Source organism: Leucopleurus acutus (genome assembly GCF_964270905.1).
Source record: "Leucopleurus acutus genome assembly, chromosome: 2".
Lineage (NCBI taxonomy): Eukaryota > Metazoa > Chordata > Mammalia > Artiodactyla > Delphinidae > Leucopleurus > Leucopleurus acutus.
Window position 1 is genome coordinate 173,893,734 of NC_139143.1, and position 26,912 is coordinate 173,920,645.

The 26,912-nt window shown below is 40.0% G+C and overlaps 2 protein-coding genes across 3 annotated transcripts in view; one reads left to right on the top strand and one right to left on the bottom strand.

The window, feature by feature from the left end:
* Positions 1-445, top strand: part of LOC309958343 (RH-like protein) — a gene marked incomplete at both ends in the record, with an annotated part of 33,234 nt that extends 32,789 nt beyond the window's left edge. The window contains one exon of the mRNA XM_082834143.1: positions 419-445. Coding sequence (XP_082690269.1) covers positions 419-445 — 27 coding nt within the window. The remainder of the gene's footprint in view (positions 1-418) is intronic.
* Positions 446-1,438: 993 nt separating this feature from the next.
* TMEM50A (transmembrane protein 50A) lies at positions 1,439-22,846 on the bottom strand. 2 transcript variants are annotated; one of them, XM_082833165.1, is made up of 7 exons: positions 22,710-22,846; positions 20,942-21,047; positions 19,107-19,219; positions 16,633-16,700; positions 14,482-14,574; positions 11,679-11,739; positions 1,439-2,684 (listed from the first exon to the last, which is right to left on the bottom strand). In XM_082833165.1, the coding sequence occupies exons 2-7, from the start codon at positions 21,032-21,034 to the stop codon at positions 2,639-2,641; spliced, it is 474 nt and encodes a 157-aa protein (XP_082689291.1). In that variant the 5' UTR covers positions 21,035-21,047; positions 22,710-22,846; the 3' UTR covers positions 1,439-2,638. The 2 variants fall into 2 exon arrangements, with proteins under 2 accessions (XP_082689291.1, XP_082689292.1); XM_082833166.1 differs by lacking the exon at positions 22,710-22,846 and adding an exon at positions 22,113-22,456.
* Positions 22,847-26,912: the final 4,066 nt, after the last annotated feature.

Consider the following 26,912-nt stretch of genomic DNA (forward strand, 5'->3'; position numbering starts at 1 on the left):
TCTTCAAACACTTGAGAGACTGTCCTGTAGAAGAGGGAAAAGATTTTTTTTCTATGCTTCTCCAAAGAATTTAACTAGTCCCAGTGGGTGATGCAGTATAAATTGCTAACAATTTGAACTGTCTGCAAAACGGAATAAACTACTTCATGTGGTAGTGAGTCTCCTGTCACTGAAGGTGTTCAAACAAAAGCCAGGTGACCACTAATGATCCATGTAAAGAGCTATATGAAATGAGATCTACCTATCTAAGAGATCTTCCAATTCAGATTTTATGAAAGAACTTCTAAGACCTTTGTGATGAAACAACATTTTGGGCAACATAAGTTTCAAAAGATCAAGCCAGAATCAATATGTGTACAATATTAAGCATATAATAAGGCTTCATCTGTAATAAAAAATGTTTGCTTTCCTTTTACAGTTTCCACATTTGGCTGTTGGATATTAAGCGAAAGCATCCAAGAAAAACAAGGGCTGTTTGAAAACAACTTCTTTTCACTGTTGCCCATTTTTGTGTGTGTGCGACACTCATTACAGCAAAGTCTCATGTACAATGAAACAGGTCAGAGATAGATTTGATATTAAAAATAAAAGACTAAAAACATAAGGGATAATTTTATATTATAATAATTTTAAATAATTATGTTTGGTTTCATGAAAGATAATGGTATCATTATTTTCTTGGGTGCAGACACACAGTTCACAAAATTAAGGTTTTGGTTCAATTTTATTGACAATTTAGATCCTTTCTTGCGCTTAGTAAAGTATTAAGCTATCAGTTAACTCATCTACATCAGCAAAGCAGATGATATAAAACAGGGGAAAACTAAGAACTCACTTAGATTTAGCCCTTGCAGACACTGTGCTTTTATTCCAGTGGTTTTACAAGGAGTTCCTACTCCCTGAGCATATCCTGAATTTAACTGTGGGGAAGACATTCGTGGTCAAAGGTGGAGATACACTGCCTCAAGATTTAAAAACTAGTTCTACGACCTTGCGGAAATCATTTAAATTGCCATGGTCCGGGTTCCCTTATCTGTAAGAAGAGAAGGTGAACTTCAACCCCTAAGATCGCCTCCACTTCTCACATCCTGTGGATCTAAAACCTCACCAGGAGTGATTTGCTGTGAGATGAGAACAACACAGCCGTTTCTTTGAATAGCTGATGGCCAGGCAACATTCAAATTGTACACACTGGGAGAAAACGATGGCTGACATAGAAAGGGGACCACTGGGACCTCCCTGGTGGTCCAGTGGTAAAGACTCCGCCTTCCAATGCGGGGGACGAGGGTTCGATCCCTGGTCAGGGAAGATCCCACATGCCACGGGGTAACTAAGCCCGTGCACCACAACTACTGAGCTCGCGTGCCTCAACTAGAGAGCTCGCGCACTGCAATGAAGATCCCGCGTGCCGCAACGAAGATGCAGCTAAATAAATAAATTAATTAAATTAAGTAAATAAATAATAAACTAAATTTAATAAATTAAAAATATAAATAATAAATAAACATAAAAATAAATAAATACTAAAAAAAAGGACCACAATTTAAATCTAAGTGATATTTGGCATTTAATGAATGGCTAATTGTAGCAAGTTTTATGAAAGAAAACATTTCAAGCTTTAGTTCTGAAGAATATGTATCCCACAGTTAGCTAGTTTATTAAAGAAAAAAAAAATTCCCATTTTGCCAAAGTGGGGAGCCTGGGGGATAACAGAATTCCAAAGAGGAACAGACTAAGAATTCCTAGTAGTTAACATTTGTCATTATAATTGACCCTGCTGGTCTATCTTGAGCTTAGTGGTTCAGTACAGAGATACAATGAAATGGAATCCAATTTATTATCAAACCGACAACAGAATTAGTCGTGTGAGTAAAGACCAGAGTCAAGTCCCTATCCTCTTCCTCTTTCCTTCCATGGTGGCTGTGGAGTGATTGTCAGCATCCCACCAGGACCAGGTATCACAGCTGAGTTATTACTCACCCCCTTCCCCCCCGCCAATCACTACCACTGAAGGGACACTTTTGAGGAGACTGGAGGCAGGATTGTGGGGCTACTCTCTTTCAACATGTTCACTCATCCCTTGGGAGATGCTCAATGGTTACTTACACTGAAATATTTACAGAATTTTTGGCAAAACCATATAAACCAAACGCAAAGTATACTGAGAAATAATTCTGACCACTGAATAGTTTTTTAAAAACAACAATATGTTTATATTTCATTTAACATTTGACACAGAAGAGGCCACATTTAAATAAACACATTAAATCTTCAGAGAACTTTAACTGCAGTTTTGCACCTTGGATATGACAAATACTCATATAAGATGCCTCCATAATTTCTTTTGTGATTTATTTTTATTTTTACAAATTATACCATGATAAAACATAATAAAAATTTCTCATATGAAATACTTCTAACATGTTACAAGTTAATCAAATGCATACCACAATAGATTTTGCTGTTGTTGTTGTTGTTTAAATAGGGAGCTCTCATGATTTTAGTATTATACAAATTTAAGTTGAGATTACACTCAGAAAGAAGTTTAGAAAATGGCATTACAAAAGACTGGGAGTGAGCAGTGAAAATAAAAACCAAACCCATGCAGGACTTCTCTGCAGTAATAAATCAGATGTTTTCACTGCCACAAGTCTTCAGTGCGGCCAAACTTAAAAATGAGTCCTCTGTGAATAAAATAAGAAACATCATATGACTAGCTGAGTTTGGTAAAAGAAAGACTGTGTGAGATTTAGAATCGTGGGAAACTAACAATAAAGAATAATTGATGAGTTGTATGGAAAAAACTCATGGGATGTATCAGAACAGAAACTGATCATTCTAAGGTAGTAAATTCTTTCACTGTGCTCAGCTGTGCTATTTACCACTAGCTTCCCTGCATCCTTAACTTCTAAGTGTGGAGACATATGTCCCTCCTAAAAAGTTAACCAATGTTTAGCATGTAACCATTATATGTCTGATTTTATCTAATTCATTCAACAAGCCTTTTTTTCTTTTAACGTCTTTATTGGAGTATAATTGCTTTACAATGGTGTGTTAGTTTCTGCTTTATAAAAAAGTGAATCAGCTATACATATACATATATCCCCATATCTCCTCCCTCTTGAGTCTCCCTCCCACCCTCCCTATCCCACCCCTCTAGGTCATCACAAAGCACCGAGCTGATCTCCCTGTGCTATGTGGTTGCTTCCCACTAGCTATCTATTTCACATTTGGTAGTGTATATATGTCCATGCCACTCTCTCACTTTGTCCCAACTTACCCTTCCCCCTCTCCAGATCCTCAAGTCCATTCTCTACATCTGAGTCTTTATTCCTGTCCTGCCCCTAGGTTCTTCAGAACCATTTTTTTTTTTTTAGATTCCATGTATATATATGTTAGCATACGGTATTTGTCTTTCTCTTTCTGACTTACTTCACTCTGTATGACAGTCTCTAGGTCCATCCACCTCACTACAAATAACTCAATTTCGTTTCATTTTATGGCTGAGTAATATTCCATTGTAATATGTGCCACATCTTCTTTATCCATTCATCTGTTGATGGACACTTAGGTTGCTTCCATGTCCTGGCTATTGCAAATAGTGCTGCAATGAACATTATTGTACATGTATCTTTTTGAATTATGGTTTCTCAGGGTATATGCCCAGTAGCGGGATTGCTGGGTCATATGGTAGTTCTATTTTTAGTTTTTTAAGGAACCTCCATACTGTTCTCCATAGTGGCTGTATCAATTTACATTCCCACCAACAGTGCAAGAGGGTTCCCTTTTCTCCACACCCTCTCCAACACTGTTTGTAGATTTTGTGATGATGGCCATTCTGACTGGTGTGAGGTGATACCTCATTGTAGTTTTGATTTGCATTTCTCTAATAATTAGTCATGTTCAGCATCCTTTCATGTGTTTACTGACAGTCTGTATATCTTCTATGGAGAAATATTTTTTTGAGGATTTTTGCATCTATGTTCATCAGTGATACTGGCCTGTAGTTTTCTTTCTTTGTGACATCTTTGTCTGGTTTTGGTATCAGGGTGATAGTGGCCTCATAAAATGAGTTTGGGAGTGTTCCTCCCTCTGCTATATTTTGGAAGAGTTTGAGAAGGATAGGTGTTAGCTCTTCTCTAAATGTTTGATAGAATTCGCCTGTGAAGCCATCTGGTCCTGGGCTTTTGTTTGTTGGAAGATTTTAAATCACAATTTCAATTTTAGTGTTTGTGATTGGTCTGTTTATATTTTCTATTTCTTCCTGGTTCAGTATCAGAAGGTTGTGCTTTTCTAAGAATTTGTCCATTTCTTCCAGGTTGTCCATTTTATTGGCATAGAGTTGCTTGTAGTAATCACTCATGATCCTGTGTATTTCCACAGTGTCAGTTGTTACGTCTCCTTTTTCATTTCTAATTCTATTGATTTGTCTTCTCCCTTTTTTTCTTGATGAGTCTGGCTAATGGTTTATCAATTTTGTGTATCTTCTCAAAGAACCAGCTTTTAGTTTCATTGATCTTTGCTATTGTTTCCTTCATTTCTTTTTTATTTATTTCTGATCTGATCTTTATGATTTCTTTCCTTCTGCTAACTTTGGGGGTTTTTTGTTCTTCTTTCTCTAATTGCTTTAGGTGTAAGGTTAGGTTGTTTAATTGAGATGTTTCTTGTTTCTTGAGGTAGGATTGTGTTGCTATAAACTTCCCTCTTAGAACTGCTTTTGCTGCATCCCATAAGTTTTGGGTTGTCATGTTTTTCTGTTTGTTTGTTTTTTTGCGGTACGCGGGCCTCTCACTGTTGTGGCCTCTCCTGCTGCGGAGCACAGGCTCTGGATGCGCAGGCTCAGCAGCCATGGCTCACGGGCCCAGCCGCTCCGCTGCATGTGGGATCTTCCCGGACCGGGGCACGAACCCGTGCATCCGCAGGCGGACTCTCAACCACTGCACCACCAGGGAAGCCCAGGTTGTCGTGTTTTCATTGTCACTGTCATTTTCATTGTCATTTGTTTCTAGGTATTTTTTGATTTCCTCTTTGATTTCTTCAGAGATCTCTTGGTTACTTCGTAGTGTATTGCTTACACTCCATGTGTTTGTATTTTTTATAGATTTTTTCCTGTAATTAATATCTAGTCTCATAGCGTTGTGGTCAGAAAAGATACTTGATAGAATTTCAATTTTCTTAAATTTACCAAGGCTTGATTTGTGACCCAAGATATGGTCTATCCTGGAGAATGTTCCATGAGCACTTGAGAAAAGTGTATTCTGTTGTTCTTGGATGTAATGTCCTATAAATATCAATTAAATCCATCTTGTTTAAAGTATCATTTAAATCTTGTGTTTCCTTATTTATTTTCATTTTGGATGATCTGTCCATTGGTGAAAGTGGGGTGTTAAAGTCCCCTACTATGATTGTGTTACTGTCGATTTCCCCTTTTATGGCTGTTAGCATTTGCCTTATGTATTGAGGTGCTCCTATGTTGGGTGCATAAATATTTACAATTGTTACATCTTCTTCTTGGATTGATCCCTTGGTCATTATGTAGTGTCCTTCTTTGTCTCTTGTAATTGTCTTTAAAGTCTATTTTGTCTAGTATGAGAATCGCTACTCCAGCTTTCTTTTGATTTCCATTTGCATGGAGTATCTTTTTCCATCCCCTCACTTTCAGTCTGTATGTGTCCCTAGGTCTGAAGTGGGTCTCTTGTAGACAGCATATATACGGGTCTTGTTTTTGTTATCCATTCAGTCAGTCTATGTCTTTTGGCTGGAGCTTTTAATCCATTTACATTTAAGGTAGTTATCGATATGTATGTTCCTATTAATATTTTCTTAATTGATTTGGGTTTGTTATTGTAGGTCTTTTCCTTCTCTTGTGTTTCCTGCCTATAGAAGATCCTTTAGCATTTGTTGTAAAGCTGGTTTGGTGGTGCTGAATTCTCTTAGCTTTTGCTTGTCTGTAAAGGTTTTAATTTCTCCGTCGAATCTGAATGAGATCCTTGCTGGGTAGAGTAATCTTGGTTGTAGTTTTTTCCCTTTCATCACTTTAAATATGTCCTGCCACTCCCTTCTGGCTTGCGGAGTTTCTGCTGAAAGATCAGCTGTTAACCTTATGGGGATTCCCTTGTATGTTATTTGTTGTTTTTCCCTTGCTGCTTTTAGTATTTTTTCTTTGTATTTAATTTTTGATATTTGATTACTATGTGTCAGTGTGTTTCTCCTTGGATTTATCCTGTATGGGACTCTCTGTGCTTCCTGGACTTAACTATTTCCTTTCCCATACTAGGGAAGTTTTCAACTATAATCTCTTCAAATATTTTCTCAGTCCCTTTCTTTTTCTCTTCTTCTTCTGGGACCTCCGTAATTTGAATGTTGGTGTGTTTAATGTTGTCCCAGAGGTCTCTGAGACTGTCTTCAATTCTTTTCATTCTTTTTTCTTTATTCTGCTCTGTGGTAGTTATTTCCATTATTTTATCTTCCAGGTCACTTAACCATTTTTCTGCCTCAGTTATTCTATTGATTCCTTCTAGAGAATTTTAAATTTCATTTCTTGTGTTGTTCATCACTGTTTGTTTGCTCTTTAGTTCTTCTAGGTCCTTGTTAAACATTTCTTGTATTTTCTCCATTGTATTTCCAAGATTTTGGATCATCTTTACTATCATTGCTCTGAATACTTTTTCAGGTAGACTGACTATTTCCTCTTCATTTGTTTGGTCTGGTGGGTTTTTACCTTGCTCCTTCATCAGCTGTGTGTTTCTCTGTCTTCTCATTTTGCTTAAGTTACTGTGTTTGGGGTCTCCTTTTTGCAGGCTGCAGGTTTGTAGTTCCTGTTGTTTTTGGTCTCTGCCCCCAGTGGCTAAGGTTGGTTCAGTGGTTGTGTAGGCTTCCTGGTGGAGGGGACTGGTGCCTGTGTTCTGGTGGATGAGGCTGGATCTTGTCTTTCTGGTGGGCAGGACCACATCCAGTGGTGTGTTTTGGGGTGTCTGTGACCTTATTATGATTTTAGGCATCCTCTCTGATTTTGGGTGGGTTTGTGTTCCTGTCTTGCTAGTTGTTTGCCATGGAATGTCCAGCACTGTAGCTTGCTGGTCCTTGAGTGGAGCTGGGTCTTAGCGTTGAGATGGAGATCTCTGGGAAAGCTCTCGCCGTTTGATATTATGTGGAGCTGGGAGATCTCTGGTGGGCCAATGTCCTGAACTCGGCTCTCTCACCTCAGAGGCAAAGGCCTGACACCCGGCCAGAGCACCAAGACCCTGTCAGCCACACGGCTGCTGCCATTTTCTCCCGGCCAACAAGCCTTTTTTAAGTCGAGGTGCTAGGTGCTAGAAGCTAGGGCTATAAAAGTAAAGATACAGTCCCTGCTTTCAAGTTGCTCATGTTCTTGATGACACAGTGTGGTAGTATAGGGGGTGGGGGTGGGGAGACACATATATATCACATGTTAAGGGAGCAGAGAACATATGGGAATTTATTTTGCCTGAATATGTTAGAAAAGGATTTACAGAGGAAGTAATATTAGATGAGTTTTGAAGGATAAGCAGGAGTTTGAATGGGAGGTTGGGAGGAACAGGAGCTAGTGGGATGATGAAGGAAGATGTTTCAGGGAGAGGAAAAGGAAAAGTAGATCAAAAGGCAAAGAGGAATACAAGACCATGGGGCCTCAGGACAAGCCCAGGAGATGGATGTGTCAGGAAATGCCCTCACAGAGCTTACACTCTAGGTTTTAGTTTGGGAAGTATCTATAGTTGTCTTCAAGGCTTCAGTTTAAGAGGGCAGAGTGGAATTATATGCAAATGTATACACACACACATATATATATTTCAATATAAATATCTGTGGTGTAGTAAAGCAGCGGAGAGTCCAATATGGCAAGTATAGTTTAAGAATCAAGGAGGATGAGGAACGGCAGTGGCCGGATTTGGTAAGCCAACTGATCAGGGTGGCAAATTGCCCACAGGGGCCTTCGGTGCCTTAGATGAGTCAAGGGGGCAGGCACCAGCCTGTGATCTACTAAAGGGGCAGCTGGTCCTCGGGCCCAGGCAATGCATGAGATGGGATTATGCAGAGATGCGTCCTCCATCAAAAGAAACAACTTTAGCTCCAGCGGATTGTTGCTGAGCAGGGCCCAGGGTTGTCAGATCCTCTAGTTTTTCAAGAAAGGCCCCAAATTCCAATTTTTGATGAAATCTCTTGATATTTAAATGTCAGCTCAATAAAACAAAAAATACTGCATAGGTTAAGTAAAACAGAATTGTGGGCAGAATTTGGTTGGATGGTCATTAGTGGTGACCTCTTCTGTAGACAGCTCCGAGTTTTGAAAAATTTTAAAACAGGACATGACAGGCTTAGAGCTTTGTTTTAGAAGGAAACCTGACATAGGAAAACTGGATCCAAGAGAGGTATCAGTCAAGGATGTGAAGTGCTCAGGAAGGGATAAGGACGACCAAACATAACAATGGAAATAGACAAAAAGAGAACAGGTTTAAGACAATTCAGAAGCAGACTCATCATCAGGGCTTGGATGTGGGCAGTAAGTGCAAGGGAGAAATGAAGAGAGGAGTGGACGCTTCAATGACATCTGCTGGTTTTCATATCTGTTTTCCAATCTCCAGTGTATACTCAAGGTTAAACCCTCAATCAAAATGGTTGATTTAAAACAGGTTTCATAGGGAATTCCCTGGGGCTCCAGTGGTTAGGACTCTGCGCTACCACTGCAGGGGGCCCAGGTTCGATCCCTGGTGGGGGAACTAAGATCCCGCAAGCCTAGCAGCACGGCCAAAAAATTAAAAAAACAGGTTTCATAGGCCTTTATAAAGGTAAACACCTGAGTGTTTTCTGATGAAAACAAAAATGCAACCAGGAAAAAAAAAGTGCAACCAGAAAGTCATCTATACCCTCTCTTGGAAGTATATGAATTTCTCTTTATAAAGGATTTCATAAACCTCCAAAAAGTGATTTGATCTCTGCTCTTCCAAGTAATATCAAACCTACTGCTGCAAAAAAAGAAAAACCAAAGTTGGGTATTAGGGACCCTACTCTCCAGAGAGCTTAAAGAGATGTGGTAACTTCAGCACACTAGTCACCAGATGTAAACTATAATCTCAATAGTTTCTTGGGCAAGAGCCAGTCCCTCCTACATTGTCAGATGGTCACCTTTGGTACTGACATCTGTTTCTGAAACAGTAATTTCTAAGTGTTGCTGAGAATTGTTCTGTTATAAATCAAAATGGTAGGCAATCTGCTACAACTATTCTAACAATGGTGTCTATTAGTTGAATTTAATTTCGATTTGCTTACAGTATTTTCACAAAACCAAATTAGTTTTTAGACTTAATAGATAGAAGAGTAATAAATGAGAAATTAACTAAACTCGTTGCATAGAAAAGTAATTTATTATAACTAATTTGAGACAATGACAAGTCATTGATCGGTTTCCAAGGTTTTGTGAAATGTGCTAACTACTATATGAACTTAACATGTTTCTTCCCTCATTGGAAAAGATAAAAGTTTCCCACAAATCTTCTCTCAATCCTCTGGCTCCTCCCTGCTGTGACAGAGTAACTTCTCTGCCAAAACCAGCATCTCAAGGTAGAACTTACTTTATCCTCTACCTCTGCCAGAGAAAATAATGATTAAAATAAAGAAGGCTGCTGTTTGCCCTTCCTTGGCTGGTTCTCGTAAATCCCCTCCCTACCACTCCGTCCTGAAGCTTTTCTAACCCCTGCCTCTGACCCTGTTACACTGCCTTCCTTTGGCTGAAGTTGTGGGGCACTGAATTCCCCCGAGCACCTCTAACCCTGTGGAGATACTGGAGTAGTGAGCTCCGGGTGCCTGGTCCTTCTTTAAAGATGCCCAAGCCTTAGCATTGCAGCTTGAAAGGAAAAGAAATCATAAATATCAACACTGTCCCTCTCATAAACACATGCTACATTACCCTATAAAATAACAAACTTACCCATATTTACCAAATTTGCATAACCTGTGGAGTGAGGTTTGTTCACTTTGTATTTTTCAAGTACAGTGTTATACTAAGCAACTGGTTGAAGATTCAGCAAAAGGAGAAAATGTCAATTAAATTCATTCCAAATTTCAAATTTCACCCTCATAGTAGCTGGAGACTGAACTTTGAAGTCAGATAGCCTGAATTTCAGCCACATGATCTCAAACATGAGCTCTGTGCCTTGTTTCTCACATATAAAATGGTGATAATAATGGAGCCACCTTCCGAGTTGTGTTGGGGATTAACTGAGAGCACACATGTAACACTAAGATGATGCCTTGCCCATAAAAAGTGCTCAATAAACTTTGGTCATTATTATTTTCTGCACAAAAATCAATGGCCTTTTTTTTTTGCGGTACGCAGACCTCTCACTGTTGTGGCCTCTCCCGTTGCGGAGCACAGGCTCCGGACGCGCAGGCTCAGTAGCCATGGCTCACGGGCCCAGCTGCTCCGCGGCATGTGGGATCTTCCTGGACCGGGACACGAACCCGTGTCCCCTGCATCGGCAGGCGGACTCCCAACCACTACGCCACCAGGGAAGCCCTGGCCTAACATTTTTTAAAAACCCTTTGGGTTTTTTCCACTAGTTTCAAGATGCAAGGTATGACCCGAAGAGGCTGTGGATCTTGCCACATGTAAGTTCACATTTTTCTTATTTCTAAACTGATTTTATAAAATTGCAAAAATGCTTTGTGGTAGAATGGAAAAAGTGTGAATACCAACTGCTGACTATTATTAAAGGGCAACTGTTAGCATTTCATGAGTGGTTCGAGTAGATATGGGGCATCTATTTCCTTTTAGGAGGTGGGTGGGAAGGGACAGGGAAGGAAAAGTCCTAGAATAGACTGTCCTAGAATATACAGCATATAAAGAAGATACAGAATATAAAGGTTTTTTTTAAAACCTTTTTTGGATTAAGGACATCTTTGAAAATCTGATGAAAGCCACAGACTCTCTTCCCAGAAACAAGCAGAAAAACCAATGTCTTGCACACAGAAACACCTGGTGGTTTCCAATCTTTAGAAGCCTACCCATGGAAAGGAAGTTAAGAACTCCTGATACACAGGATAAAGAGAAGTTTTTGTTGTTGTTGTTGTTTTGGGGGGGAGGGGTTGAGTGGGAGGTCAGGGATAGGGGAAAGAGCAGGCCCTAAGTGTTCAGGAAAGAATGAACATTAGAAAAGACTAGTGATAAAAGTATTAAGCTCTTAGCAATCTTTCAATTTGTCATTGCATCAGAAGGATAAAAAAAGGTCAGGGCTTTTCCTCTACCCCTCAAATGTCACAAATTCTTGTGACACCAAGGATAGTAAGAACCATAAAATGCATTCAGAAACAAAATTTTAAGAAGAAATGATTTTAAGCAGGCTTTCATTAAAAGCAACTGTTAGAAATACAGATTTTAAATGAATGGTGCCAGTGTTATGTAACTAAATCTACACAAATCACAGTTCTTCGTTAAAGGGGAGGTGGTGGTGATTTAAAAAATCGATGTATGTTCCCAAGGTGGGCAGCAAGCCAACCCACGTAGTACAAATATCTTTCTCAGTCTCGTTCTTCGTATTTTATGACACTAACATGGGGAAGGGGCATTAGACGGGGAAATTAAGCAACTAAATATAGTAAATGACATAAAATAGACCATAATTTAAAAAAAAGATAGGATGAAGAATGCAAAACAAACTTACCCAAAAAAGATGAAGGCATTTTGGAAAAATACAGCAATTCCAGGGTATACTACGGCTTTTTCTGTAAAAGTAATTGTAACATTTAGAGGTTTATGATCTCAACACATTGTTTCTGATAAACTGGTGAATATGTTTTCCTGCCTAACATAAGTGATTTTTCTGGCAACTATGGCTGGTGTGAGCATTAAATGACACAAGACATACGACAGAGTGTGGCGCTGGTGGCCTCCTTCACTTATTTAACAAATACTGAGTACATATTACGTGCCAGCACCGTTCAACGTGCTGAGGACACTGCAGTACACAAAATAGGCAAAGTGTCTGCCTTCGCGGAGCTAGAGAATACCAAGAATAAATAAGGAGCAAAAGCAGGAAAGGTATAGGAAATGTAGTGAATGATGATATTTTATACAGGTGGCCAGAAAAACCACATGAGAAGGTGACACTGGCATAAGGACACGAAGAAGGAAGTGGGGGCAGGAGCCATGCAGAAGCAGCAGAACAACAAGTGCAAAAGCCCTGGGGTGGGAGTGGTCTGGTACATTAGAGGAATGGTCACGTGGGCCAAAGAGAGAAAAGCAGGAGACAGATCAGAGAAGTACGAGGGGCAGGCAGGCTGGGAGGTACAGATCCTCTAGAGCCTTGCAGTAATGGTGAGGACTTTGATTTTCACTCTGGGTGAGAGGAAAAGCCATTGGAGGGTTTTGAGCAGAAAAGTGACCTGAGCTGACACATTTCAATAGGATCCTGCTGGTTGCTGTGCTGACAGTAGACTAAAGGGAGGAAGGGGAGAAACAGAAACCAGTGAGGCGGCTGTTTTAAGAAATCAGGCCACAGACTATAATGGATTGAACCAGGGTGGGAGCCATGGAGAAGGTAAAAAGTGGTCAGATGCAAGACCACTTTTTTAAATAGCAGAATCAACAGGATTTGCTGATGGACTGGGGTGTGTGGGATGTGAGAGAAAGAGGTGTCATCCTTGACAGGCCTTAACCACCCAGGTTTTGGGCTTAAACACCTGGATGGAGAAAGCTGCCCCTAACTAAGATGGGCAAGACTGCCAGAGGACAATTTTGTCCCCATTTTATCCTCGACTGAGTTGAAATTCTCATAAATTTCTACTATTGGAACTGTTAATCATCACTGCCTAATTAACAAACTGAGGCATGATGAAAAGATGAATAGCAACTTTTTGTCATAATAGTTTTAAATTAATCTGATTACCATAGCCACTGGTTTGTACAGGCCTTCTCTACTAGAAGGCCACATTAAATATTCCACATTATACAACTATTGACACTAGAATGACTCATAAAGATCCTATATAAAGGCAACTTTATAAAACTCCAGATCTGCTGCTAATAATTCTCAAAGCATAACCTGGCTTCAGAAGCCTTTAGGAAAATAACTTAAAAGTCTATGAGATGAACACATTCCTACAAAAAGGGGCTCTGTATTAATAGCTGTATCTAGGAAAGAAGAATTATCAGTAATTTTAGTTTCCTCTTTGAGCTTTTTTTTTTTTTTTTTTTTTTTTTTTGGCGGTACGCGGGCCTCTCACCGCTGCGGCCTCTCCCGCTGCGGAGCACAGGCCCCGGACGCGCAGGCTCAGCGGCCACGGCCCACGGGCCCAGCCGCTCCGCGGCACGTGGGATCCTCCCGGCCCGGGGCACGAACCCACGTCCCCTGCATCGGCAGGCGGACTCTCAACCACTGCGCCACCAGGGAAGCCCTGAGCTCTTTTATATTCTCAATTTTCTACAATGAGAAAGAATTATGCACTTCACATGATAAAAAAGTAACATTTTTGTTTCTAAAATATGATGGTGATAGATTTTATAGCAGCAAGAAAACTATTTATGATATCATGTTAAATACAAAAGGCTAGGTTCAACATTATATTTATACTATGATTATACCTACTTAAAAAACACAAGATACCAAAGGAAATATACCAAAATATTTAAGAGTAGAAAGATTATTATAGTTTTTTTCTTTCTTTTCTACATTTTTAGTAACATGGTTTTATAATAAATTATATAAATAAAAGAAAAAATATAAATATTTAAAATTGCCTATCATTCCTATCTGTAAGATTAAAACAATTTTAATAAAAAATCAGGAAACCAATGATTTCAATCCAAGAATTACATTTTATTCAAAGAAATAAAATGTTAAAATATGAGCTAGCTTAGATCTCTGCTGGTCTAGTTTGGCAAATCATTAATATTATATTTTTACTATGATAAGCATCGTCAATTTTACTCAGAACATTAAATGGATTTCATGTTTTTCTGGGGTCCCTCAAGGCAAAATTTCAGCCAGGGACCCAAAAGCAGGTCTTTTCCTAGCTTGCCTTAAACTGGCCTTATGTAGCAGATACGCCTTAAATGTTAATTTGCTTTTCTGTCTAAAATAAGATGCTATCATATTATCAGGGAGCTTTAGCTCAATAAATTTCAGTTCTAGGATGTTAGAGCTTTGCCTGGATATTATTCAGCAAGTCAAAACTTGCCAAGTAGCTGGACAACATATGTGCTCTGCTTTTGAGGTTTTTGGAAGCCAAAAAGAAACAAGGTATAGAGCTGTGTCCCATTCCTTCCAGGCTCTAGATTAGAAAATACAGAAGAAAGGCACACTAAAAACATAGCAAACAAACAAAACAAATACAGATAGGGGGAGGAGAGTTCCCAGGCACAAATGCCTTGTTAGTATGAAGAAAGCTTTATTCTAAAACAAACCAACTTTAACACAAAATTTCAGTATTCCATTGAAGTAAAATAAAAACTGCGTTTTCTCTTACCTTTAGCAACATACCCTCCAAAAAGAATCCACATAGATGCGATCAGAGAGCCAAAGGCCAACATGAAACCAATGAACAGCCAAATGCGAGCACCTTAAGGAAAATAATATTTTACCAGAATTGTTTCTCAAATGGCAGCAGTCAGTTCAATTAACTTTTCAAAGAGAAGACAAAAACCCAAAGAGGAAAAAAATGTGTAGTTGCCATTAAAGTCTAAAGCAAGAACAGTGAAAAATGTGCTGAGTATCATCAGTGTGGACGTTGGCTCTTTTCCTGTTGGTTGGTTGGTCTGTATATTCTAAGTGCCTATGCTTACTTTCCCCAACTATGACACTGAGAAAAACTTTACTCTCCCTTCCTATATAAATCTCATGAAATATGTTTCACCATATTTAGAAGCTCATTCTCCAAGTATTTTTAGAAATTGTGCTCCAAAGTTTAAAGCCCTCCAAGAGAACTTTCAAACAATAACATAGGTATACTTAACAAAAAATTCATATTCAGTGATATGTGAACCTAAACACTACCGTATTTCCCTTTCAGCCAAGTCAGGCAGCAAAGCAAATTCAAATTTAGTGTGGCTGGCACTTAGGACTAAGCTGCATTAAAATTATGTTAACAGAGAAAGACAACCAACTTATAAATCACATTATACAATATTTCTGAGGATTTGATATGAAATAAATGGAGTCATTAGATGGCCTAAAATGAATACTGAGATGAGTTTGTTTAATTAGCACAAATACATTTTAATAAAAACACTGCCCTGCTCAATAAAGCACAGCAAATAGAATGTTATAAATTTCTGATTTCATACCCAAAACATAAAATAGTTCTGAAATAAGCTGTTACTCATAGATGAGATACTGAAACAAATACAACTAGCTCGGGACCCCCAAAGCTGTGCTAACAAATTTTATTTATGGATGTGATTGCCATACTCTATCTAGTCTTAGCTCAAGCTATTATTGGCTTATTATTACCAACACTAACTGCTAACGTTCATCTCTTTGTTTAGAGTTTAGAAGGTTGTGGTATGCCGGTATTTCTGTATCTTTTCTACTTAAGTTGATCTACAAAGAGAGTGAACCAAAGGAGAGTCTGAAAGCATAGACCAGAGCTGACTACTGCAGTTTCTCCTGTTTCATTAGGGAAAGAAAAAAAAAGTCACCTGAAATTTGCCTATATCCAGGTTTATTTTTGTATGGATATAATATTTCACCATTTAAACTGCTCAATAAATATCCGTCCTCTCAAATCTCTGACTAAATTGCACCCTATAGGAAGCTGTGCTACACGTATCCTGTATTCTGCCTACCTTGGGTACATGGCCATGGGGTTCAGGGGATATGAATTCCTTAGTTGAGCAGGGCAGGCCTGGGTGAATCTAAGCACTAAAATTCTATTATTCTATTCAGTTTTGCAAGATTAAAAGAGTTGCACAACAAAAATGAATGCACCTACTACTGAACTGTATACTTAAAAATAGTTAAGATGGTAAATTTTATGTTGTGTATTTTAAAACACACCAAAAAACTATGACTCTAAGCTATTTCAAAATGCTAATTCAATCAAGTAAGGTTGGCAAAAAAGGGAAGAAAATAATTTATATGGTATAGCTTCTTAAAAAAATAATAATAATTAATTAATTAATTTGGCTGCGCTGGGTCTTAGTTGCGGCACGTGGAATCTGCATTGCTGTGTGTGGGATCTTTGTTGCAACGTGCAGGATCTTTAGTTGCGGCATGTGGGCTCTAGTTCCCTGACCAGGGATCCAACCCAGGCCCCCTGCATTGGGAGCGCCAAGTCTTAACCACTGGACCATCAGGGAAGTCCCGGTACAGCCTCAAGTAGCAGAAATTCTATTTTGCACATGTATTCTTTATTATATACTGTTCTTTACTGTACTCTGTATACATTTATATCCACATATTATTGCACAGGGTTATATATTCAAAACTGTGCATATATTTAAAAATACTATTCGGCAATCTTTGATCAAATGCGACTTTTACCTTAGGCCTTGGAACCTATGACCTCTCCTTGGAACCTATAACCTATCTCTGATCTGAAGGAGGCAGACAAGTGGCCCTTCCATGCATAATTCTCATTTTAAGGGTGTATAGTAAGATGTTGTTTGTACCTATTTACCTGTTTGACCCAGGCAACCTTCACTGTAACTATCACCTCGCACTTGTCCATTCGATACTGCATTAATCCTGTGTGAATACAATAAAACCAAGAGATCAGGGTCTCTGACTCTTAACAGGAAATTATCCATGACATCAAATTACCAGGTACAATAAGCTAGAGTTCTGCAAATTTAAGGTAAGTCTTCATAAGTCTTGAGTAATGGGTTTATACACCTTAGGCAAATCCCCTCAACCAGATATCCTGTAAAGCAGTGGCCATAGTCCCCAGACCAGCAGAATCAGCATCACCGGGGAATTCTTTAGAAAGAAAATTCCCCAGCTCCACCCCAAATTTACTGAAGCAGAAACTCTGGGTATGGGCCCCAGCAATCTGAATTTTAACAAATCCTTCAGGTGATTCTGATGCTTGTTAAAATTTGAGAGTGAAATTCTCATAATTATATCTTGCTAAGATTGGAAGGATCTTTAGCTTGGTCCTATCTAGTTTTCCATTTGTACACATCAGACATACTCAACATGAAGAGGTGCAAGTGGTAAAATCTTGTTTTCTCCTGTTACACGTGCCAGACATAAGAAGTCTTTTGCTGACTTTCACAGAACACTAAATTGAGATAGCCTTGCTTTCTTTAGAAGTATCCTCTGAAAATTTTAAAATATCATGGGAAACTGTTCACAAGACATCAAGTTAAGAAGTTAGAAAACTATATATGTGTGTATGTGTGTGTGTATCTCCATTTAACTGTGTATGTGTGAGCGTCTACTGCTAGAAAGACACAGGGGCTGTGTCTATCTTATTTCTCACTTTTAGTCTCAGTGCCTAGCACAGGGATTGGCACATAGTAGGTGCTGAATACATGAACCCTAATTTTTTCACAACAACATAAAGTCTTAATTTATTCATTCAAATCTAAGTTTTAAAAAGAATGATCAAAATGCTCTTAATTATTTTCAGTGATCTCTTGTAAGTTATTTGGTACATAAAACAAATACATTTTAAAACAAGTTTCATATTTTTAAACAATGCAGATGTTCTTGGGCTAGTGGCTATTGGCTCTGCTTTTTCCTTGCTGAGCCACCTGAATACACTTCACAGCTCTCTGTGGGACAGCCATGACCCTGCCTCGTGAGTCTTCACCACTAGGCACATCCTCAATGAACAACCTTTTTGTTCTCTGGTATTACCAGTTTTATACATATCTCAAACTTAAAGAAAAGTCCCAAGTATAGTTCAAATAAATCTGTTTTCCTGAAACATTTGAAACTTGCCAACACGATGACCCATAACCCCAGAAATTTGTATGTATTTCCTATAAATGAGACAGTTCTACCGAACAATACAACCATCAAGATCGGGAAGTTAACAATGATCCATTCCCACTAGTTAACCATCACACCTCATCCAAGTTCCCCGGTTGTCCCAATAATGCTCTAAATAGTAAAAGGATCCGGTCCAGAACCATGAGGGACATTTTGTTCTCCTGTCTCTTTAGTCTCCTCAGTCTGGACAGTTCCGCAGTCTTCTCTGGCTTTTATGACCTTGACCCTTTACTCCAGCCATGCTGGTCCCCTTGCCGTACAGCCTTTGTGCTTGCTCTTCCATCTGTCTGGAATGATCCTCTCCTACGTATCTCCATGACCGGGTCCTTCACTTCTTCAAATCTGTACTTAAAAATCACCTTCCAATAAGGCCTTCCTTGACTCTATTTAAAATTTCTGCACCCTCTGCTGACATCTCATATCCCCACCTCTGCTTTTTCTCTCTAGCACTTATCATTATCTTACATGCTATATATTTAATTTATTTCTCTTTAGTTACAATCTGCCTCACTCATTAAGGTATAAATTCCATAAAGGCATGGATTTTCCTGTTTTACATACTGTATTTACTGTACCTAGAGCAGAGCCTGGGAATATAAAAGCTTAATAAATATTTGTTGGATGAATGAATAAACAAACTCTTAGACAAAGTATATGGTTTCTGACGCGAAAGTAAAGTTATAAACACTGACAGCCTAGAAATAAAAGGATAGCTGACAGAAGCTGGGAGACAGAAGTGGGAGAGGAGAGGTGGAAGGAAGAAAAGAAGTCTCCTGCTTTTCTTCAACAGTCCTTCTCTATGATTTGACTTTTTTTGTTGTCGTTGTTGCGGTACGTGGGCCTCTCACTGTTGTGGCCTCTCCCGTTGCGGAGCACAGGCTCCGGACACGCAGGCTCAGAGACCATGGCTCACGGGCCCAGCCACTCCGCGGCATGTGGGATCTTCCTGGACCGGGGCACGAACCCCTGTCCCCTGCATCGGCAGGCGGACTCTCAACCACTGCGCCACCAGGGAAGCCCTATGATTTGACTTTTAAACCATGTCCCATATGTTAATTTGGTTAACACTTAAAAAATTTAACTCTACTCAACTGTATGTAAAACATTTTTCTTTTGTGACAATCTGTAAGTCATGTCACTAACAATGACACTTACATTAGGAAGGCTATGGTTGCTATAACACCACAGGCATGGTAGGAGTGGTTGAACTCGTCCATACTGGGATAAATGACAGCTGCATCTATGATAATCCACCAGCCTGTAAAAAACTAAAACAAACAAACCACAAAAAGGAGAAATTACAGTTATTTCATATCTTACTGGATAAAAAGAATGCAAGGAATCTTGCTTTCCAGCAAAGAAAGCAAGAAATCAAGCAAAGAATCTAAGTGAACAGATCCTTTCTAATAAAGTCCAAAATTTTCTTAAATGTTCCAGCAGTTTCTTGCATATAATTAGTACATGGCTTAATAGCTGATGAAAGATTAGATACCCTAAAGTCCCACAGCAATTATTATTTATTAACACTTCTTTTCTAAGTCTACTTTAGTCATTATTTTATGTTGTCATATTAAAGTCTGTAATCTAATTTTGTGAACTAGAAGTTACAATATTTCACGGCAGGAGAAAGGAAAAGTGATTCAGCCTCCAGCTGACAGGAGGAGTGGCCTGTTGCCGATATATTATAAGCCTCCGGGAAGATATTATTGAAAATGAAAAAAAAAGTATTCAAAATAATATAGGGAATAATTATCGTTGATAGAATTTTAGCTAGCCTCTTGGTGTTGTGAAATAAACAATGGCTATGCAGTACTGCTTTCCCTTTTGATGAACTATAGTGCAGTCTACAGATGGTTTCAGAGATTATGCTAAATTCAATTTAAATACCAAATTATAATTTATTTTAATTGCATTTGGTTCTGGACACTATCAAGGGCAAACATATAATGAAAAAACATTAAAACTGCACAAATATTTTTTAATCACCTGAGCAGAAACTTACAATAAGATGATATTAAGCAAATACTGACAAGTAGCTTAGAAGGTTTGGAAAGTAACCCCCTTCTCTATCCCCATTTGCAATCCTGACCTAGTTCGCTCTCAGAATTGCCATCTTCAGGGAATCATTTTAAAATAACTATTTTAGGCTAATCAAATTATTTTTATCAGGTTACAGACAGATCCATACTCCATTAATGACTTTTTTACTAGCTAGTGCAAGTACTCTTTCACTGTTTTTTTTCACCCTTAGCTCAATGTATTCAAGATATTTTCTTCATAGATTAAAATTCAAAGCTTTTTTTTAAGAGCATAATTTCTATAGTAGTTTTATATTTTGACATTACTTTGGAAAAATAAAGGATAATTATTTTTCATAGATTATAACTGTCAGAGACTAGGCAAAGAGGATATATTTAGAGTTTTGTTTGTTTAAAATTCACTGTTTAGAGCATATGACAACATTAGAGGACAAAACAAATATCAGATACCTTGAAGGATCTGTAATGTAAATAAGAATTTTATACTATAAATTACTTCTAAGCAATATATTTTTATGAGTTCTTTCTTTCTATTTTCTAATGAGATTGAGAAGAAAGTTAATGCTGGATCATGGAGAAATGCAATCATATCTCTTGAATGGTTTTGACCTGACTGTTTCTTAAACACTTCTTAGTAACTTAATGTACTCATTAAGAGGAAGCATAATCCATGCTATGAGTAAGTGTATAAAATATACTGTCTTACTATACAATTTTTTCATGCAGTTAAAGTAAAATAATCTAATCAAATTTCAAGCCATAATGTCAACTCTTTAGATGGAATAACTAAACCCTCTCATAAATAAAACAAAATATCAACATTTATTTTTAAAAATTCAGTAGCAAAGATAAAATAAATAGCACTTACTTAAAGACATCACACAGAGCTTTAAATACATAAAAAACAAACACACCAAAATAATGAAGGCCCAAATTATCAAGGACACTTACTAGGATACCAGCAGCAATGGAAGCAATAGTATTGCGCTTTTCCCCCCAATCAATGCATTCTGAGCATCTCAAGCCTTCTAGAAATCCAGACATTTTTTTCAGGTCACTTGAAAAAACAAACAAACAAAACCAACTAAAGTACTTCTATTGACTTGCTTCTAAGCTGACTTATGTTTCTAGAAAATAATCAACAGTTTAGGAATAATTTAATAAAAGCGAAGTTACAAATACTTTATCTGGCTACATATACTTCAGAATATTTGATTTAGGTTTTGATGAATTTCCACATAACTTTGGAAAACAAAATGTGGACTCATTTAAGTTTCTTTTTTTTTAATTTAAAAGATGGTTTTGGTATATTTTAAGCAATGTAAACAAAAGTGGGCATCCCAATATTGAAAAAATTTTATACTGATTATTAATTCCAAACTAAGTTATTATGTGACTTAGATATTTACAGTCCAGCAGCACTAGCATAGCAGAGACAAGTGATAAAACTTTGGTTCTGAGTTAAAGCATGGACTCAGATGAAAAATATTTCTCTTAACAATTTACACATTTTGTCATAGAACATGTTTCTTCACACTCAGGTTAAGAAATTAAACACTGCACCCGCCTCACGTCCCTTCACTTCATTGTTTTTTCCTTCCCCATGTCTCTCTGTTGGCGTCATTTCTATGTAAAGAACACCCATTTCATTTTAGTAAGCTCTATCTCTGACACTAACATGTTTTCCAGCCAAAAGAAAGCACAAAATTGAAGTCAATATTAATTCAGACCATAAAAAAAGAAAGAAAAAAAAAAGAAAGGAAGGAAGAAATTAAAGAAAGAAGGAAGGTAAGAAAGGAAAGAAAGAAAACGCACTGCTATATTACCATGGATAAGTTACCATAGACGACACTTACATAAAACATTCCTTAGAGCTGGGCCATACAAACCTGGTCTGATACACATCCATAGGATCTCTATTTCAGAATATGAAAAAGCCTGCATTAAGTGTAAATTGTTAATAATCAAGCAAACATCCAAACTCCTACAGTGAATCTTAACCTGTCCACGAAGCTACTCTGTAGCCAGCAACCATGGTTGTTCAAAAACATATCCTAAAAAAGAGCAATGAATCCAGTTGGAAACTCCCTTATAAAAATTAAATTTAAAACCGTGATTATACCTAGTGCTAATATGCCTTTAGGACAAGTCCAATTTTGAAAATTCACTCGTTTTATTCTTCCCTGGGAGGAACGGCAAGCCAGTATGTTGTTTTCGGTTCACCCCAATGACGCCGCCCCGAATCTATTTTTCTTTGGTTTATTACCCGCACAACTCGTGCCCAAACTCCGCCCTCCAGATTCTGGGAATCTGAGGTGTAGAGAGTGGCCTGCGACTGGGAAGATGTGGAAACTAGTTCTAGCTCTTGTGGCTCGTCCATCTCCCTCGCCCAGGGAACCAGCCGGCTTACACTCCTTCCGGGGTGTCAGTTTCTGCAGCTCTAAAGTAGGGGGGCATGCTGAGTTTCAGGGATCCTGTGACGTGTCGGGGAGGGCGCTGTCCGGACTGCGGAGGCGGTCGTCCTCTCCCGCCGCCGGCCGGACACGAGTCAGCAGGAAGTGGCCAGGAAGTGGCCAGCAAGACACAGCCTGAGCCTGCAGCTTCCCAGAGGGTGGACCCAACGACTCAGGCAGCATCAGCCGGGCAGACACTCCTAGGTCCCGGCCTCATCCGGCCTGCGGCAGTTCCTCCCCTTCCCCCACTCCTGCCTGGCACTTACGTCCAGCCCCGCGCGTGCAGTAGCTCCAGAGCCCGGTGTCGCGCCGCGCCGGGCCGCCTCACTTTCCCAGTTCCAGCCAAGAAAACAAAACTGCCACAGGCCGCCGGATACCCGGATTGAGCAGCACCGCCCCAGGAGCTCGGTGGCGCATGCGGAGAAGGGGCGGAGGGAGCGGTGCGGGGAGAGAGTAGGACTCGCTGAGGGAGGGCCAGAGAGAGCCACGCCCACCGCGCCGACGTCTCTGCGCATGCTCCGGGCGCCAGCTGTGGGGACTTTCCGCAGCGCTCAGTTAACGTGTGAACGTCGTAAGTGATGCGTGGGTCCGGCATTCCAGGGTAGGTGTGGGAAGTTGCTTTCTCCTAAGCTTTCGAAAGAAGGCGTTTGTTGGGGCTCTGTATCCGTCTTCAGTGAGGTGGTAAAGTTTCTATTGCTGGGATCGCTCACACAGTTATCTCAGGCATGGGTCCCGTGTGGTGCAAAAGGTAGGTCCGGGTTCGCGGCCCCACAGCACTAATAGAGGTTTTAAAGTCCCGTTTATTTTCTCAGAGCCTGGCCCCGTCCTCGCCGTAGCTTCGCCTGCGTGAGTGGCGGGGTCATTCCCGGGAGGCGGGGACCTCCCGGTTCTGGAAGCGGGCTACTTGGGCGACCCAGAGGGTCCCAGCGCGGTGACCCTCTTCTGAGACTTGACCTTTTTTTCCCGTTTGCATTAAGGTAGGGTTTCTCAGCCTAAGCACTACTGACATTTTGGGCCAGATAATTCTGGTTTTTTTGGGGGGGGAGCAGTCCTGTGCGCTGTAGGGTGTTTATCTGCATCCCCTTCTTTCCCCCAGGTGTGACAACCAAAAATGTCTCCAGATTACCAGACATCCCCTCCCGGGGAAAATCGTTGGGAGATAGGATTAGGTTTAGGAGATACTCTGGGTTTTGAGGAAGTGACCCTTTTCAGAGCCGGCATCAACGATGTCTTAGCTACGTGAAGGAACTTGTGGCCGGGCTCGCCCGCTCTTCCAGACGCTCTCGTTCCTGTTCCAGCGTCTCGCTGGAGTCGGTCGTGGTCCAGGAGTCAGAGCCCGCACGGGAGAAAGAGCAGGTCACGACCTCGGTCCGGAAGGCGCCACCAGAGAAAGTACGGGTGCCACTCGCAGTCTTCCTCGCGGAGCGGGTCGCGATCCCGCAGGAAGTGCCGCTCTCGGGGAAGGTCGTATTACAGAAGGGCCTTCTCGAACACGCGGGGTGACAGTACTAGGGCTTCGACCCTGTAATGTACCCACGCGGGGTGACAGTACTAGGGCTTTGACCCTGTAGTGTACCCGAAAGAACACAGCACTTGGAGGGAGAGATCCAGGAAGAGGTCGCAGAGCAGAACCCCGTTTCCTGTAAGTGAAGAAGGTGGGTGGGTTATTTGTGCTTAAGAGAGGCGCACAGTTTCACCTCTTTTTACATGTAGGGCGACAGTATATGAGTAGGCTAGGGAACCAACGTTGTTGTGTCATTTAATTTCTTTGATTTCTTTTGATGTATGAAATCTCTGTAGCTTTGGGTTGGGGGCGGTATTATCTTTTTTAAAAAATAAATTTATTTATTTTATTATTTTATTTTATTTATTTATTGTTTCTGGCTGCGTTGCATCCTCGTTGCTGCGCATGGGCTTTCTCTAGTTGCGTCGAGCGGGAGCTACTCTTCGTTGGGGTGAGCGGGCTTCTCACTGCGGTGGCTTCTCTTGTTGCTGCGCATGGGCTCTAGGCGCGCGGGCTTCAGTAGTTGTGGCTCGTGGGCTTTAGAGCGCAGGCTCAGTAGTTGTGAAACATGGGCTTAGTTGCTCCATGGCTGCTCCATGGCATGTGGAATCTTCGCGGACCAGGGCTCGAACCCGTGTCCCCTGCACTGGTAGGCGGATTCTCAACCATTGCACCACCAGAGAGGCTTGTGGGGGCGGTATTATCTGATTAGCAGACAAAACCATACAATCGCAATCCATAGCCTATTTTTAAATGGACATCATTCATACCCCTCGAGATTAAAGATTAATTGTCGCTTTAAATGGCTCAGGGTGGAGGAATCTAGTGCAGGCAGTTCTTAATGGAAACTTTTAAATGTCTATTAATGACAACATTAGTTTACCAGCTCTGAGCAGTTTTTTTTTTTTTTTTTTTTTTTTTTGCAGTACACGGGCCTCTCACTGTTGTGGCCTCTCCTGTTTCGGAGCACAGGCTCCGGATGCGCAGGCTCAGCGGCCATGGCTCACGGGCCTAGCCGCTCCGCGGCATGTGGGGTCTTCCCGGACCGGGGCACGAACCCGTGTCCCCTGCATCGGCAGGCGGACTCTCAACCACTGAGCCACCAGGGAAGCCCAGCCCACTTTTTTTTTTCTTTTTTGGCTGCACCACACAGCATATGGAATCCTAGTTCCCCTACCAGGGATCGAACCTGCGCCCCTTGCATTGGAAGCGCAGAGTGTTAACCACTAGACTGCCAGGGAAGTCCAAAAACAGGCCACTTTTAGCAATCCAGTTGCCCTATGAAAGAGAGCTCTCAACTCCCAGATTCTTGTGATGACTGTCAACAATGATAAGGCTCCAAGAAATTGCCCAGTAAGCTACTTTCAATCATTCCTTTAACTCAAGGATGAAAATTAAACTAAACTTAAATGGAGAAATTTCTACCATGTTGCTAGATACCAACATGGTATCTACTTTTTCTTTCTTTATTTTTTTTTTTTGTGGCTTTGCCATGAGGCTGGTGGGATCTCAGTTCCTCACCAGGGGTTGAACCTGAGCCATGGCAGCGAAGGCCCCGAATCCTAACCACTAGGCCACCAGGGAACTCCCTTCCCCCCATCGCCCCAACTCTATTTACTTTAAAACCACTGTGATACATGAAGAACCTCCTCAGAGTAATAAAAATATCTTAGTAGTGGGAGTTTCCAGTCAAGTTCAAAGAGTTCCTTTATTGGAACCCATAACTGTTGGCTCTTTCTCTGAAAGTCATACTTTTCTATTATGCATTACTACCCCTGTGAATTTCCTAGGTAAAGACCTGCTTTCTATAGCTATTTACTATTTATAATAGCCGAGACATGGAAGCAACCTAAATGTCATCAACAGATGAATGGATAAAAAAGATGTGGTATGTATACACATACACACACACACACACACACACACACACACACACACACACACACACACACCAATGGAATATTACTCAGCCATAACAAAGAATGAAATTATGCCATTTGCAGCGACATGGATGGACCTAGAGATTATCATACTAAGTGAAGTAAGTCAGACAAAGAAAGACAAATATAGTATGATATCACTTATATGCGGAATCTTAAAAAATGATACAGGGACTTCCCTGGTGGCGCAGTGGATAAGACTCTGCGCTCCCAATGCAGGGGGCCTGGGTTCGATCCCTGGTCAGGGAACTAGATCCCACATGTGTGCCACAACTAAGAGCCCTTGTGCTTCAACTAAGGTGCCTGTGAGCTGCAACTAAGACCTGGTGCAACCAAATAAATAAATATTTTTTATAAAAATGATACAAATGAACTTATTTACAAAACAGAAATAGACTCACAGACAGAAAACAAACTTATGGTTACCAAAGGGGGAAGGGAGAGGGGAGGAATACATTAATAGACACACACTGCTATATATAAATAGATAAACAACAAGGGAACTACATTCAATATGGCACAGGGAACTACACTACTATATATAAATAGATAAACAACAAGGGAACTACATTCAATATGGCACAGGGAACTACATTCAATATCTTGTAATAAATAACCTATAATGGAAAAGAATCTGAAAAAGTTATACATATATAACTTTGCTGTACACCTGAAACTAACACAACATTGTAAATCAATTATACTTCAATAAAAAGTTGGTTGTTTTGGGGGGAGAAAAAGATCTGCTTTCTAAATTACAAGGCCAAATAAGATTTTCCTCAGGAGAAATAACCTTAGACTTTCCAGACTCATCAGACACTGAAGCATTATGTGTTCTCCAAGCCCAAATTGATTGTCCAGAGGAGACTACTAAATTCCATAAAAGTATAGATGTTATAGATCTCTCTGAAATCCCTGATACTTTTTATCAGGGATAAAAAGTATTAAAATTCAGAATGATCATTACAATTCAGAATGATCCTTCTAAATTGCTTCCTAACTCACCTCAGTACCCCTTAAAGCCT